The sequence below is a fragment of the Desmodus rotundus genome, chromosome 1 (assembly GCF_022682495.2).
Source record: "Desmodus rotundus isolate HL8 chromosome 1, HLdesRot8A.1, whole genome shotgun sequence".
In the NCBI taxonomy this organism is placed as follows: Eukaryota; Metazoa; Chordata; class Mammalia; order Chiroptera; family Phyllostomidae; genus Desmodus; species Desmodus rotundus.
In genome coordinates this window covers 162758162-162775483 of record NC_071387.1, presented here as the reverse complement: position 1 = coordinate 162775483, position 17322 = coordinate 162758162, and the positions used below count along the sequence as shown (strand labels likewise).

General features: G+C 34.0%; 1 protein-coding gene across 1 annotated transcript in view; it reads left to right on the top strand.

The window, feature by feature from the left end:
* Positions 1 to 17322, top strand: part of JMY (junction mediating and regulatory protein, p53 cofactor) — a 91575-nt gene that overhangs the window by 44337 nt on the left and 29916 nt on the right. Inside the window, 2 exon segments of the mRNA XM_053912264.2 lie at positions 4202 to 4352; positions 12009 to 12178. Of these exon segments, the coding sequence (XP_053768239.1) occupies positions 4202 to 4352; positions 12009 to 12178 (321 nt within the window).

Sequence of the window (17322 nt, the reverse complement as noted above, 5' to 3'; positions counted from 1 at the left end):
ATACCTTTATTCCTTTTTACAGAGACACTTTCCATCATCTGTAATACCTGGCCAAAATTCCATTTACTCTTCATTCCCTTTAGAAAGTCTCCCCATGCTTTGCACCCCAAACTCCACAGCTGATGCTCCCCATGGTATCTTAGACACGCTCTTTCATGCCATTTTTCATACTCTGTTGTAATTCTTATTTGGGTGTCTATGTTCTGCACTAGGCTGAATATCTTGCTATCTCTGGTGCCTAGTACAATGCTGGCACTGAGCATATAGATACTGTACAAGATTGTTTTGAATGAATGATTGAATGTTGTTATCTGTCAAAGGTCTCACAGCAAAGCTAGGTCTCCTAGCTTCAAGACAGATTTCTTAATCACAGATATCTCTGCTCAGACACCCCCCACCCCCCAGTTAGATTGTAAATTTTGGGGAGGAGATTGTGCATGTTACTCATATATTTCTTCTGAAGCACCCAGTACAGTACTCTCTTTATTCAAATTATATAATTGAAATGATTTTCAGATACTAGCCATGGGAAAATCTAAAGGGAAAATAATCAACCAGTAGCATCATTTTAATTTGACTCCTACAGTATGAAACTGGAGGTACAATAATCATCTGAGAATTAAAAAAAAAAATCCAGTCCAGATGAGTAGGGAATTGGCTATCAAGAATCCAAGCTGCTGCTACTGGCTTAATTGTCTTTGCTTGACACTATATTTATAGTCCTAAAAATGGTGTTTATACAAATCTGTTTCCCACTTAATAATGAAAACATACAGGTTCTGATCATATCCTCACTTTTCCCTATCCATTGGGAAAAAGAGGTAAGTCTCATAATTTTGCCACTTTCTGGGACTTATATATGAAAACATAAGCTCATTGTTGGCTTGACTATAAATAGGAAAATCAGGACAACAGTAATAGCATAATCAATAAAATATAATTTTAATGAACCTTTAGAAAAGATACAATAAAAATTAAATAATGGAAGAAAGAAAAGTGAGAGGACCCAAGTAAAATTAGAAATGAAAGGGAAGTAACAACTGATACCACAGAAGTGCAAAATTATTATAAACAACTGTATGCCAAGAAATTGGACATCCTGGGCAAAATCGATAAATTTCTAGAGACATTCAATCTTCCAAAACTGAATTGAAAAGAAGCCAAAAACCTTACTAGACCTATAACAACTAGTGAAATCAAAGCAATAATTTAAAAAATGCTGACTCTCAAAAGGCCTTTGAATGGTTTTACCAATCATTCAAAGAACTAACACCTATCCTCCTTAAACTGCTCCAGAAAATTCAAGAAGAGGGAAGACTTCCTAACACTTTCTTCAAGGTCAGTATTACCCCAATTCCAGAACCAGATAAAGAGACAAGGAAGAAAGAAAATAACACATCAATATCTCTGATGAACGTGGCTGCAAAAATCCTCAACAAAATATTAGCAAACTGGATCCAGCAATACATTAAAGAGATCATACACCATGACCAAGTGGGATTTATTTCAGGGATGCAAGGATGCTACAATATCCACAAATCAACAAACTTGACACATCACATAAACAAAATGAAAGACAAAAATTGCATGATCATAACAAAGGTTTCAGAAAAAGCATTTGGTAAAAATCCAGCACCCATTTATGATAACACTGGCCAAAGTGGGAATAGAGGGTGCATACCTTAACATAATAAAGGACACTTATGTAAACCTGCCAACATCATACTCAATGGGCAGAAAGTAAAAGTGTTTTCATTAAGATCAGGAACAAGACGGGGGTGTCTGCTTTCATAACTCTTACTCAACATAGTACTAGGAGTCCTTGCCACAGCCTTCAGACAGAAAAGAAATACAAGGCGTCCAAATTGCAAAAGACGTAAAGCTGCTGCTGTTTGCAGATGACATGAAATGGTACATAGAAAACCCTATAGGCTCCACCAGAAACACTACTTGACCTAATAAATGAACTCAGCAAAGTAGCAGGATACAAAGTCAGTATCAGACATAGGTGGTATTTTTGTACACCAATAATAAACTAGCAGAGAAACTTAAGAAAATAATCCCATATACTGTTGCAACAAAATAAAGTACCTTGGAATAAACTTAACCAAAGAGGTAAAAGAACTGTACTTGGAAAACTATAGGACACTGGAGAAAAAAATAGAGGAAGATAGAAACAAGTGGAGAGCATGGATTGGAAGAATTAACATCATTAAAATGCCCATACTACCTAAAGCAATCTATAGATTGAGTATAATGCCGGTTAAGAGGCCAATGGCACATTTCAAAGGTCTTGAACAAATATTTCAACAATTTATTTGGAACCAAAAATGACCCCAAATAGCCTCAGCAATCTTGAGAAAGAATACCAAAGTTGGAGGAATCACAATACCTGATACCAAACTATACTATAAAGGTCACTGTAATGAAAACAAAACCGTCTGGTACTGACATAAGAACAGAAACAGATCAATGGAATACAATAGAGAGCCCAGAAATAAACCCACATCCTCATGTTCAATTAATATTTGACAAAGGAGGCAAGAGCATATAATACAGTGTCTTCAGTAAATGGTGTTAGAACTGGACTGCTACATGCAAAAAAATGGAACTAGGCCCATGGTACATCATACTAGAATAAACGCAAAGTGGATAAAAGACTTAAAAAGTCATGATACCATAAAATTCTAAGAGGAATACATAGTAAAATTTCAGGTATATCTTGTAGCAATATTTTTGCTGAAATATCTCCTAAGGCAAGAGAAATAAAAACGAAATGGGACTACATTAAATTAAAAAGCTTCTGCACAGCTAAAGAAACCGACTACATAGCAGAACATTTTTGCCAAGGATTCATCAGACAACAGTTTACCCTCTAAAATATATAAAGAACTTTACAACTCAGCATCAGGAAGATAAATGATTCAATTAAAAATGGGAAAGGACCTGAATAGACAGTAATCCAAGAAGGACATATAGGTGGTCCATAGACATGAAAGAATGTTCAACATCACCAGCCATCTGAGAGATGTAAATTAAAACCACAATGAGATATCACCTCACACCTGACAAAATGGTTATTAATAAATCAAGTGCTGGTGAGTATGTGGAGAAAAGGGTACCTTACTGTACTGTTGGTGGGAACGTAGACTGGTGCAGCTGCTATGGAACATAGTATGGATTTCCTTAAAAAACTAAAAATGGAACTGCCTTTTGACCCAGTGATTCCACTGCTTGGAATATACAGGAACTATCCTGAAACACCAATATAAGAAAGTATATGCACCCCTGTGTTTATAGTATTGCTATTTATAATAGCCAAGATTTAGAAACAGCCTAAGTGCCCCTCAGTAGATGAGTGGATAAAAAAACGATGGTACATTTACACAGTGTTACACTATGCAGCTGAAAGAGAAAAGAAATTCCTACTGTTTGCAACAGCGTGGATGGAACTGGAGACCAATGCCAAGTAAAATAAGCCAGTCAGTGAAAGATAAATACCATATGATCTCACTTATAAGAGGAATCAAACGAGCAAAATACACTAATGAGCAAAATAGAACCAGAGGCATAGAATCTCAGAACAGGCTATAAAAGGGGAGGGAGAGGGCACTGACTGAAAGAAAGTGAAGGCCCCAGCTGGTGTGGCTCAGAGAATTGAGTGTTGGCCTGTAAACCAAAAGGTCGCTGCTTCAATTCCCAGTTCAGGGCACATGCCTGGGTTGTCTGCCAGAGTCTCAATGGGTAGATGGGTTGATTTTTATATACTGTCAGTCTTAAAATCTAAGTTTTTATTTTATTTTTCAGTTATTCAATAAGTATTTTATTAGTACAAATAATTCTTAACCTGAAAATTTAGTTAGGACAACGGAAGAAATGAACTACTCATTATCTCAGCACCCCAAAATAATTAGTTACAACATTTTGCTGTACGTCTTTTGTTTATATATGGTGGAAGAAAGGATGAAAAATTAGATAGAGAAGAATGAAGGGGGAACAAATCTTATGTCAGTATCAACATTATTGTTAATTTACTTATTTTATGACTTACTAGCTTGTGCTCTGAAGCAGAGAAAAATAAGTATTCTTTGTTTTTAGATCCAAGCACAATACCTGATACACAGACATGCAGCAAATGGTTAAGAAATTAATAAAAGAAAGAAAAAAATGAACTGCTTAATCTTGTTGTCTCTCTCTCAAGATTTCCATGGAGAATGATTATCTGGGTCCACGAAGAATTGAAAGTCTACAAAAAGAAGATGCTGATTGGCAACGGAAAGCTCACATGGCTGTGCTATCTATTCAAGATCTTACTGTCAAATATTTTGAAATAACAGCTAAAGCTCAAAAAGGTGAGTTTCCCAGTAAAATTATCCTTGTTTACTTTTGAAAATGAGTGATTTAAATACTTTATGTTCACAATAACTATATTGAAAAGTATATAAATACCACTCATAATCCTAGCAGTTAAGGAAGATCACTGTTAACAAACATACATTTTCAATCTTTCCTAGGGATATGTGTTTACATACACCAACTGTAAAAAATAATAGTAATGGGATATTAGCATCGTGTAATTCAATTCTGACACTTAATTTACAGTTATCCCCACAGTTCAGAGTCACAGCCTCCAACAAGACTATCCTCACCTCAGACACTACTCACTAATTTGGAGGTTGTCTTTAGGTCATCTGAACTTCTAACCAACTGGCTACAAATTTGGGGGTTTCTGTAGCCCTTTTAGATTCAGTAATTCACTACAATGACTCACAGAACTCAGGAAAGTGCATAATTAGAGTTTATAAAGGGTACAAATCAGGATAAGCCAAATGAAGAGACACATGGGGCAAGGTCTGTGAAGATTCATTTCTTTCAACTTCCGTCCATAGAAATCATTTAATGGCTCCTTAATATGCAGTTCAAAATAAATGCTGTTCATTATTTTAATAATCTATCTCTCTACCTGGCTTTAATATAGGTTAACATCCAGGGTATTCTTTCAGTAAGTCCACGTTTTCTTAAAAATGTCATTTAAAGGAGTTTATTTCTTTATAATGCCAGTGCTGAATGAGAATACTTTGCTTAATTCCTCAGCATCATTTGGCACTATCATTAACAAAAATAAGACCAACAATTTGATAGGTGAAAAATAGGATTATGTTTTTAAAGTTTGCATTTCTTGGGTTATTATTGAGTATAGATCTTTTTTGCTTTCATTAATAATTGGTATTTGTACATTCTTTTTATTCAGTTAACATTTTAATGTATTTTTATAGTGGTTTTTTGTATGGATCTGTAAGAGCTTATATTCATTGATTTTTAAAAGTATTTATATTATAGTTATATATTAACTTTCTGATATCTCTTTCAAATATCTATTCTTAAATTTTCTTTTAACTTGTTTATACAAATTTTGTTTGTAAAAACTATCAACTTTTAAGAATGATTTCTTTTCACATCTTTAAATTACATTACTTAATTTGTTGTATTTTCTAAAGTAAGTTTCTGTGTTCCTCCATATAGTTAAAGCCTAGTAAAAATCCTCTTATGTACTTGTCATATTATAAAAAGCATTTGGCAAAATACAACATTATATGTGCTAAAAATACTCAGAAAACTAAATAGAAAGGGATTTCCTTAATAAAGGGCATCTACAAAAACTCTAAAGCCAGTATCTCAATTAATGGTGACAGACTGAATGCTTCCCTCCTGAAATATGTGAAAAGTCACAGTCACAGATGTTCACACTCACCACTGCTATTCAACCTAATGTAGTAAATCTTAGCTAATTGTAATGAGGCAAGAAAAAGAAATAAAAGCATGTAGTTTGGAACGGAAGAAATAAAAATAGTCCCCATTTACAGATGATAATATTGTATGGAATCTATTTTTTAAAACTTTTGGAACTAACAAATTACTTTCTCAAGGTCACAGGAAGTAAGGTCAACAACACACAGAAGTGAATTATACTTATCTATAAAAGCAATGAAGAATTGGAAATCAAAAAATTTAAAATAATAACATTTAAATAGTTCTCCCAACAAAATATTTAGGTATAAATCTAACAAAGTGTACAGGATTTGTATGTTGATAGTTACAAAATACTGCTGAAAGAAATTTCAGACCTAAGTAAATGCGTAGACATTTTGTTTTTGTGGATTGGAATACTTAACATAGTGACAGTGTCAGTTCATCCCAGAGTGATCTATAGATTTAATACAATGCTTAGCAGAGGGTTTTGTTGTTGTCATTATAGATTTAAATGGGATGGTTCTTATTTATATGGAAGGGTGAAGAAACTAAAATAGCTAAAACAGTTTTGGAAAGAGAAAATTGGAAGAATCACATTACCTGACGTTACAAATTACTGTAGAGCTACTGTGGCTTGGTATTGTGGAAGGGATAGACTTGTAAGTTGAAACAATTAGGAATACAGAAATAAACTCATAATGCATGATCAGTTACGCTTTGACAAAGCAAAGCTGTGGAAAAAAACAAATGATATTGGAACAATTGGCCATCCATATGCAGAAAAATGAACCTTGACTGAAGCCTCATACCTTATACTAATTGTAAAACTTCCAGAAGAAAACGTAAGAGAGTTTTTTTTAACCTATATGTAAGCAGAGAGTTATTAGTAATGACTCCACAAATACAGACTGTATGTGATATAAGTGATGATGACTGAATCATAAAAGAAAAAACTAATCAAATGAATTTCATCAAAGTTAAAAACTTTTACTCTGCCAGGTACTATTAAGAGAATGATGAGACAATAGAGTATTTAAGAGAAAATATTTGCAAATAACATATCAACAAAGAACTTGTGTCCATAATATGAATTTTAAGTATCTTAAAATTCAACGAACGATCCAGTGAATAGAGGGGGTAAGAAAATACACAATCCAGTTAATAAATGGGGAAAGGACTTGAACAGATAGTTTACCAGAAGATAAAGATGGTAAATAACACTTGAAAAGATGTCCAACATCATTTGTCCCTAGGGTAATGCAGATTAAAACCACAGTGAGATACCAACAATGATTATTAAATTTGCTAAAATTAAAAATACTAAGAAAGCCATGGCTGGGTAGCTCCATTGGTTAGAGCGTCATTCTGATATGCCAAGGTTTTGGGTTCATCCCCAGTCAAGGCACATAAAAGAAGCAATCAATGAATGCATAAGTAAGTGGGGCAATAAATCGATGTGTCTCTCCCTTCCCCTCTCTCTAAAATCAGTATGAGTGGATCAAAAAACTGGTATATCTACACAATGGAATACTACACAGCAGATAGAAAGAATTCCTACCTTTTGTGACAGCATGGATGGAACTGGAGAGTATGCTAAGTGAGATAAGCCAGACAGAGGAACACAAATCCCATATGATTTCATTCATAGGTGGAATCTAATGAACAAACTGAACTAACAAGGGAAATGGGGTGTTAGACTCATAGATGGAGAGCAGATGACAGCTAGTTGGGGGGCAGTGAGGGAGTGAAGGGATTGAGCAAAAAGGTAAAGACTCATGGACAACAGTGTGGTGATTGCTGGGGGAGGAGGGTATAAGGGGACTAAATAGTAATGGGAAAAACATAACAAAAAACACTAAATCAAAAAAAATAAGGAGTTCAGAAAACTAAAAAAAAATAAAACAATAGGATAATTAGTTACTACCTCCTTCAGCTTTTAGGCTTTCCTAGTGTTCTGTAAATATTTTGGTAATTACTAAATGATGTCTGCATTCTTCCTGGATGACCTATTTCAACTAAATTATACGTACAGTAGTTAAGACCCAAAGTACTGAAGTTTCTATAGTTCTTCTACATTTTTTGAGATGAAAATAACAATTGCAAATATTAATATATTTATTTCTACTAATAAAGTCAATTAATTTTTTAATTAGAATCACAGACCTAGAAAGCTCTTAAAAATTCACATGTCTAGGCTCTACCCAGACCAATTAAATCAGACTTTGGTTAAAGCTTTAAAAAAAATAATAATACATAAATAAAATTAAATTAAAATTAAATCAATAAATTTAAAAAGAAAATTTTAAAAAATATGAACAATCCCAAGTGCAGACAGGTTACGGAGTAATGGGAACCCTTCTTGCATTACTGGCAGGAATGCAAAATTGTATAGTCTCTAGAAAATTATTTTGCAGTGTCTTATGAAGTTAAAGATACACTTACCATATGACCCAGCAATCTCATTTCTAGGTATTCACCCTAGAGCAGTATGATAATTAGGGGAAAAAAAACACAATACATTATATTAATAGTAACTTCTTTGAATGTTTAAAGATGACTCCCTACTATAAACTATTTTTATAAAAACTGTGTGCTTGGTTTAGACTACCTTAGATGCACTGTTTTCTGATGTTTTAAAAAAAAGTCCTTGTATTGTGATTAAAGAATATATATATCCAGTGCAGAAAATTTAGAATATTAGAGGAAAAGAAACTCCACGTCTGTAATCCTATCAGCTTTATGTGACCACTTTGTGTCTGTTAATTTTTTTGGCTTATTACATAATTGCCATAATTCTGTATATATTCTCATGTATATTTCATAGGTCATTGGTTCTAGTTGTATGTAATTTTTGATTATTGCTCTTATTTTATAATTTGTTTCTCCAATTTTAGGCTAACATTTTTCTATGTGGTAAGTGGCATTCTAGGCTTCCAATTGCTTCCTCAAAGTCATTGTGGATTTTTTATATCTCAGTTCTGGTGATTTTATTCTAGCAGGAAGATTTGAGCCCAGACAAGAGGAGATACTTAGTTTGCTTGATCTTTTAATGTTTTGTTTTTGGTTTTTTTGAGTATGTTTTCCTCTTCCTATGTAAGAGAAACAGAATGAAGATTTCTCTGTGGCTTTATGCTGTTGAGAGTAATAGCCCTCCTTTATGTTTGCAATTAGAAGGTAACCTTCTCTTTTTAGAAGAAAAGTAAAAAGCCCTTATTTTATTTCCTTTCTTATACAAAGCCAGATATAACCCAATTTTGATATATTACTACTTAGCTTTTAAAAACATCCTAAATGGGCCTGTTTCTGACAAGTATACACATATGTTAGAACATTAAGTTTTTTAAAAATAGATTTAACATGGTACCTTGTAAACACCAGGACTGTGTCACCTTCAGAGATTTTTTACATTTAATGATCATCATAGAGTATCATTACGGAGTTGTTACCTGATAATGTAAATGGTCATCTTAGCAAGAATCTTTATTTTTGCCAGCAGAGGGAGAGAAGAATCTGTCTTAGAGGTATTCCAATATTGTTCTTAGGGGTATTCCAATTATTCACAAATGATATTTCTCATTATCTTTTATATTCCTGGGCTGTTGGGAAATAATTACAAGTGAAGTGAACAGCAATTAGACATAAGAATGAGTTCCATCTAAAGGTGTTGGAACACAAAGTATTGTCTAGGGCTTGTGGTAGGTAACAACCTGAGACTGAATTAGGACAGGGAGCTCCTCCCTAGACATGGTCCTGAAGTGGGGAGCAAGAGAAAAGGCTCCTGACTATTTGTGAGTGTGCAGAATGTTTGACTATTTGCTGTGATTATAGTTTCAGGTAAAAATGGTAGAGATAGTAGACTCGGGGCTTAAGCAAATTGGGTACCTGTTTTCACTTTACTTGCTGTAGGTGTGTGACCTTGCTTTTAAGTTACCCAAACTTCTCAGATATGTGTATCTATATAGAAGGTGTCAGTAATGCATACGTTACCTATTCTATAGGATTGCTGGGTAGATAGAGATAATATATGAAAACAGTACTTTGAAAATAATATAACTTCATATAAATGTGAATGATTGTGGTGGTTTTGCATGAGAAAGAAAGAAAAGAAAAATGGAACAGACCATATATTCAATTAATGTTGCCTTGTGAAGTGGGAGAGACATTTGAATACCTATCATCCTCATTTAATTCCCATAAAAGCCTTCTGACTAGGTTTTATATGTCCGTCCTTTTTTCACTCAAGGGAACTGAGACCAAGAACAGTTAGATTTTTTGTCAGAAGTTACCTGTCATGTATGGTTAGAATTGGGAATTTAACTCAAAGCTCTCTAACTCCAAACCTCCTGCCGTTTTCTTTTCCTGCAGTGCACTACAATATTGATCTTGTATTTGCATAAATATTGTAATACAATTTTAAAAGATGGGCAGAAATTTAAGAGACAGAATCATTTCATATTTAACCAACATGACTAGAAACCCTAAAATTGAGGCACAGAGTAAGATTATGAATTAAACATTACCTCTTACATGTTAGCGTTTATTGGGTTGGCAGAAAAGTTCATCTGATTTATTCCGTAAGATGGCTCTAGTAGCGCTTACTTGTCTTTAACTTCATTCGAAACAATTTTGTTAGATTGTATTGTAACAGCTGTCATATCATCATGCTTTTTAAAAAATTCACACAAAGTTGGTGAATTTTTGTGTGGCCATTTTATTAAAGATTAAAGAAAATACACAGCATTTTCAGCATATTATGCTTAATTATTTAAAGAAAAGTAAAAACACAACTGAAATGCAAAAGATTTGTGCAGTGTATGGAGAAGGTGCTGTAACTGATCGAACATGTCAAAAGTGGTTTGTGAAGTTTCCTGATTTCTCACTGGATGATGCTCTATGGTTGGGTAGACCAGTTGAAGTTGATAGTGATAAAATCAAGGCATTAAATGAGAACAATCAACATTGTACCATGGAGGAGATAGCCAATATATTCAAAATATCCAAATTTAAAGTTAATTGATGAAAAGGAAAAATGTGTCATTTATTTTATAGAAAAAACTAAATGGACTTTTTGGCCAACCCAATAAAAGCCACAGAAAAACAAGGAAACTGGAAGAACTGATACCTTAGAGAAGAGATTCTAAGTAGGCAAATTTTTCATCCATCATAATAGGATCTCAACAAATAACTTTTTTAAACTGTGAATAAGAAATAGCAATATTTCTGTTTGGAGGTAACCACCAGAAGCAATTAAAAGTTGGTCGCATTTAGGCATTGGGTTAATAAGAGTGGGGAAGAGCCGATCATGAGAAACTGATGTTTTTCATTATAAGGCTGTCTACAGTTTTAATTTTTAAGTATGTACATGTATTATTGTAAAAAAAAATTAAGATTTCATAGAAGTCTGAGGCAAAGCTTTACTAAGTATACTTTGTAAAAGATGGTAGGACATAGTAGCAGTACAAAATATCACCTCAGAACATATATGAGAAACTACTATTGAATGTATACTGACTTACAGATGACATTAGGTACTAATCAGATTGTGGTTGGACAGAGGGATGGTTGGGCTAATTGTGTAACAACCCAGGATGAGCCAGTACCATACTATTATCAGTCATAAGCTTCTTTAACAGGAAGATAGTAGCTGTTTGATTGTCAAGAAGTATCTCTTGATCCAGGCCTCTGCTGTAGCAAACTAAAATGTTTTCCCTTTCTCCCTTTGTGTGTGTGTGTACATATGTGTGTATGTGCAGGGGCTGGGTGGTAAGTTGAGTGTCTTCCTTGGTACTTGCACCACTTTAACCTCATAATAACCTCCATGTTAACATCTAGGATTTATTTCTTTTTACATCAGATCATTAGAATATTGTTGAAGAAGCCAAAATGATGAATTTAGCACATGGTTTAAATAATTTTAAATAATCTCAAATATTTCAACTAACATACACAGAAAAATGTACAAACATTCAGAGAGTAACGTTTTTTATAGAAACTTTGAAATTTAAAGTTTTGAAATTAATCTGACAGCTCAGTTTCATTTTCATAAAGTTATTTTTGAGGATGATTACTTAAATTTTTTATTGAAGATACTAAAATGTAGGATACTATTTAATTATATCTTAGGGTCATTATAGGTAATTTATCATTGTGGTAGGATTTGTGCGTTTATCTTTGAGTGGTCAGTGAAAGCTAAGCCTTTCAAATTCTTTAGTATCAAATTGTATGTCTTAATGTCTTTTTTTTTAAATTATTAATAGCTGTGTACGATCGAATGCGAGCAGATCAGAAGAAATTTGGTAAAGCATCTTGGGCAGCAGCTGCTGAACGTATGGAAAAACTCCAGTATGCGGTTTCTAAGGAGACTCTGCAGATGATGAGGGCTAAAGAGATCTGTTTGGAACAGAGGAAACATGCACTAAAAGAGGAGGTAACACAAAGCTCAGAAAAATAATAAATTTTTAAAAATTAAGTTTGATTTTTATCTTTGTACAAGACTGGCATTTTTCTGACTTTACACGCAGCTGTTTATTTTGCACTGACCCATGAGATGGTATCACTCGTAACAGGGCCTATGATTTGGGTTGCCACTAATAGAAGAGTTGGAAACACGGTATTTTTGCAGCATCACAGTAGGAATGCAGGCAGCAATGCACTGTTAAAACAAAAAGGTTGATGTCAGAATTTCTTTGCTGTCTTTAAAATTTTTATACTGTAACATTCAAGGGTTTTAGACAATTACTAAGAAAGTTTCACTGCCCAGAAAATTTAGCAAAAATCCTAAGTCAGTAACATTTTGTTAGACTTGATTATACTATGCTGAAACCATTACCTTTGGAACTTCCATTTTATTCTTTCTGGAACAAAACAGGGTTAATAGAGGTCCAATTTTCTTCACTGTGCTTCATTAGGACATCTTCATGGATACAAAAAAAGCAAAGAAAGAAAGAAGTTGTTGAAATCCCTGGAAAGAGTTGCTTATAAATATATATCATATCTAAAATGAACTTTTAAAAATTAACCATTTTCATTGTTATCCTGTTCATCAGTGGTTTTAGCACTGAGTATACCATTGATGCCCAAGTCTTGCTTGAAAATATTGCAGCCATTAAATGTATAATAAATGTATACCTTCTAGATCATTAGTTTTGAAATACTATTATATATTATAGGTTTTGTTATTAAACTGGGTGAGAACAGATTGCTTTTTTAAAAGGGTTCTTAAATATCTCCATTGGTATTTGCTGATAGTTTTTCTAAGTCTTAGGGTCTAGGAGTGCAGTATTTTTGAATATAAGTAAAATATATAGTTGAACAAAGATTAAAACTAGTGTTAGGGATGAATAAGAGGGTGTTCTAAATGGCAGGTAGTAAGATTTGATGGTTTAGGCACAGCCATTTAATTTATGCCTTTTGTACACAGAGTTAAAACTCAAAAATACTTCAAAGATGAAAAGCAGTCAAATTATTAAATAAATTTTAGATTGCTCTTCCTTTTATTTATTCATTTTCTACCTTATTGATATAATTAACAATTTATTGTATCACACATTTTACTAAGTCATTTTTCAAAAAAAAATGAAATCACTTTTTTGGGCCAATATGCCATACATGAAATATTTATAAAACCAAACTCCTTCATTTCCCCATAGCAGGTCTTCTTCAAATCTCCCCTTTCTGTTAAGGGCCCATGGTTCTTCAAGGTCCTCCAGGCCCAAAACCTTATAGTCACTTTTACCTCTTCCCTTTCCTTTGCCTTCTCTTTTCTCCTTTTAGAATTCTCCCCAACTCAAATGTCTCTGCTCAGTTTATTCATTCAACAAATATTTATTAAGTGTTTTTAGTGTTTTTGCTAGGAATTATAATGGGTGCTAGGGATAAAGAAATGATTAATATCCTCTCTCCTCCACATACACACACTTTTTAAAAGCATAAAAAGGTGCAATCATGGTGTCTTGAGTTCTTAGAGTATGGTGGGGCAAGACATGGGCAGTGTGAAATGGCAGGTATCATTACATGCAAAGTGGGCCATTGGAGGAGTACTCAGCTTTGACCCGAAGGTCATAGGTGAAGAGGACTGCATGTTCAGGAGGCCCAGTAGGGGCAGGAAGAGTCAGCCTTGTTATTTGGAGTAGTAGTGAGAGAGGAGGTTGGAGGAGTAAGCAAAGTTTAGGATTGGCCTTCTGTGCCCTGCCAAGAGATTTGAATTTTACTCTAAAAACAGTTTAGAGCCATTGTAAGATTTTAATAAGGAAATAACATGATCAGATTTGTTTTTATGAAATATTAACTCTCGTCAGTTTATAGAGAATTGATTGGAAGGCCATTCTTAAATCTTTAGCCCGTTTCCTTTACACAGGAAACACTTTTCAAATTTTGTTTCACTGTGATCCCTGAAAGCAAAACATGCCTCATAAATGAGTATAAATGCCTGGAATATGGACCCTTAATTCTTTAATGAAAGAGGTTTGAGTTAAAGGCAGTAGGGAATTGGAAAAGGTTAAACCTACATTATATTCTGGCAACTTGAAATTGCTGCTTTTAAAGCTACTCAGGATTGCTGGGTATTTCTTCACATTTGAAAACTGAGTGAAGATCCAGATTGCACATGCCCGAGCTCCTTCTGAATGTACATGAGCTGTGCCTTTGTTCAGGTAGCACTGCATTCATCTTGAATAGGCTCATAAAGGAGGCAGGAAGTGTGGATTTTTATGGGGCAGAGGAAGATAGGCTGAATGAGGTAACTAAATTTATAGTAGTTATTTTTAAGAGAGCAGTTATACTTCAGAAGGATTAGATAAGAATGTTATTTGATTCATTAGATTTGTAGTACTTTGTATCACAAAATGATTTTTAAACCATATTTTGAGATGTAATTTGCACACCATACAATTTTCCCATTTAAAGTGTACAGTTCAGCTCTGTCCGGGCAGCTCAGTTGGTTGGAGTGTTGTCCTGTACACATGCAAAAAAAAAAAAAGGTTGTGAGTTTGTTCCCCAGTCAGGACACATTCCTAGGTTGCAGGTTCGATCCCTGATCAGGGCACTTAATGGAGGCAACCAATTGATGTTTCTCTCCCTTTTCTCTCACTCTGCCTCTCCTTTCTCTCTAAAATTAATAAACCTATTCTCAGGTGAGGATTAAAAAAATTAAAGTGTCCAATTCAGTGGTTTTTAATGTATTTAAAGAATTGTGCAGCTGTCAACACATTCAACTATAGAGCATTTTCATAACCCCTCATAGATCTGTGTCCATTAGTAGTCATTTCTCATCCCCCCATCAAATCGCCCCAGCCCTAGGTAACAACTAGTTTACTTCCAGTATCTATAAATTTGCTATTCTGGACATTTTTCTATAAATGGAATCATAAAATACATGTTTTTTTGACTTAGCAACTTAGCATAATGTTTTCAACGTTGATCCCTGTTGTAGCATGCATTGGTGCTTATTTTCTTTCTTCTTACTCCTCTTCTGCCTTCTCTTTTGCCATTTCTTCCTGTTTCTCCTCTTCCTTCGCCTTCTCCCTCCTCCTCCTTTCTCCCCTTTTTCTTCCTCTTCTTTTTTTGTGACACTTTTATTACCTGATTATACCACATTTGGTGCATTCATCAGTTGATAAATGTTTGGGTTCTTTCTTCTTTTGGAGCTGTTATGAATAATGCTACTATGAACATTCATGTACAAGTTTTTTACTTATCTTGGTATATACCTAGGTGTGAAACTAATCAACCTTTTTAGGAATTGCCAATCTGTTTTCCAAAGCAGCTGAACCATGTACATTCCCCCTAGCATTGTAGTAGGGTTAAAATTTCTCCACATCTTTCTTTACATTATCAGTCATACTTCTTACAATTTATCTTTTCATTGTAGCCATCGATCGTGGTGGGCGTGAAGTGGTATCTTGTGGTTTTGATGTGCATTCCCTGATGGCATTGATGTTGAGTATCTTTTTGTGTGCTTGTTGGCCACTTAGATAGCTTGTTTGGGTAGACATTCAAATCTTTTGCCCATTTTTAAGTTGGGTTTTTTCTGTTACCAATTTAAAAAGTTCTTTGTATATTCTAGATATAAGTCTTTTATCAAATACATATATAATTTATAAATACTTGCTCCCATTCTGTGGATTGACTGTATTGGTTTTTAAAACATCGATTACATATTTGTGAAAGAAGTACATTTTTGTCTGTAGAGAACAAAATATTATCTCTGCTTTTATTAATACAGCTTTATGAAACTTTTGGGGCTTAGGAGGAATACCAAGATAGTCCTCATTGGCATTTTTAAAAGTGCATATATTTATCTCATTTTAAAAATGGTTTATGAGCTACTCTAATGTATCATGGCTGTGATCTAGAAAGAAATCTTTTTGTGAATGAATTTTAAATTGTAGTTTTATTTTTCCCTTACAGTTTCTTATTTGGTACTGTTGTGAAAGGTAAAATTGGAACTTGTCTTGTCCTGGAACTTCTTCACATTTCATATGCAGAATCTCTTTACAAGGATTTCAGCTTCATCTCATGTTCCTCTGAGGCATTTCTATTGCAATCCCCTTTTCTAGTTAGTTTTTTCTCTTTATGTTATGAGCTGTCTCAAATTTTCTTAAATTCCAAAACTTTTAAAACTTACAGCCCTAGCGCTTGATTGCCCGTGAAGTAGCTTTAGTACTCTGAGTTGTACTGACACCGTAGAGTGCCTAAAAGAGCTGCTGTGGGTAAGAGTTCTGACCACTTGCAGGAACGTTGTTCTGACTGGAATCCGTTAGGGTGGTAGAGGAAGGGTGAGGCTGGAATGGGCCTGAGAATCTGGGGTGATGATTATCTGTGGGTTTGTTTTCCCTGAGGCCATCCTGTTACCTTAATAGTCTGTTTTTTTAATGTTCTGTATTGTATTTGAATTCGTCAAAGGTTTTGGTAAAACTGTCAGTCATTCTTACCAGGTCTATGCTTGTTGTGTGTATATAATATATGCATTGTGCCTTTTACATGTATCTGTGATGATGTACTGTACCAGTTTTATTTGCATTAATATAAGGTGACCGCATTACTCATGAGAAAGAACAAATGTCAGTTGTTATGCCCGTCCCAAACAAATTGGCCAGCGGAGACTTTGTAATACAGTATTACCCTATGATTTAAGTTAATGGGGAGACTTTTCTTTTAAAAATGTCATTGTGTTATGTTTCCTTAGGTTATTTTAAAGACAAAAAACTTCTTCCTGATGTGACACTTCAAAAATTAAAACAGGAATTAAATTGAAAATATTGAGTAATATTTGCCATGAGTATAATGCTAAACTTGAAATAAAATTTCTAAATTAATGCTGAAATATTAAATGTCACCTGGGCAAGCAAAATTCTGTTTTAACTTTTTAAATTTTCTCTAACTAGACTAACCAGTACTTAGGAATAAGTACAATGCCTTTTAATCTATCTCCTTTTTAACCGTTACTGAGTCTTGATTGTAGTCATTCTTACCTTTTTTAGGCACAGACTACTTGCCCCTTTAATAATTTGAAAGCTGGGAACCCTGTGCTCAGAGAAATGCACCTATGCAGAGCTTTGCACAAATTCAGTA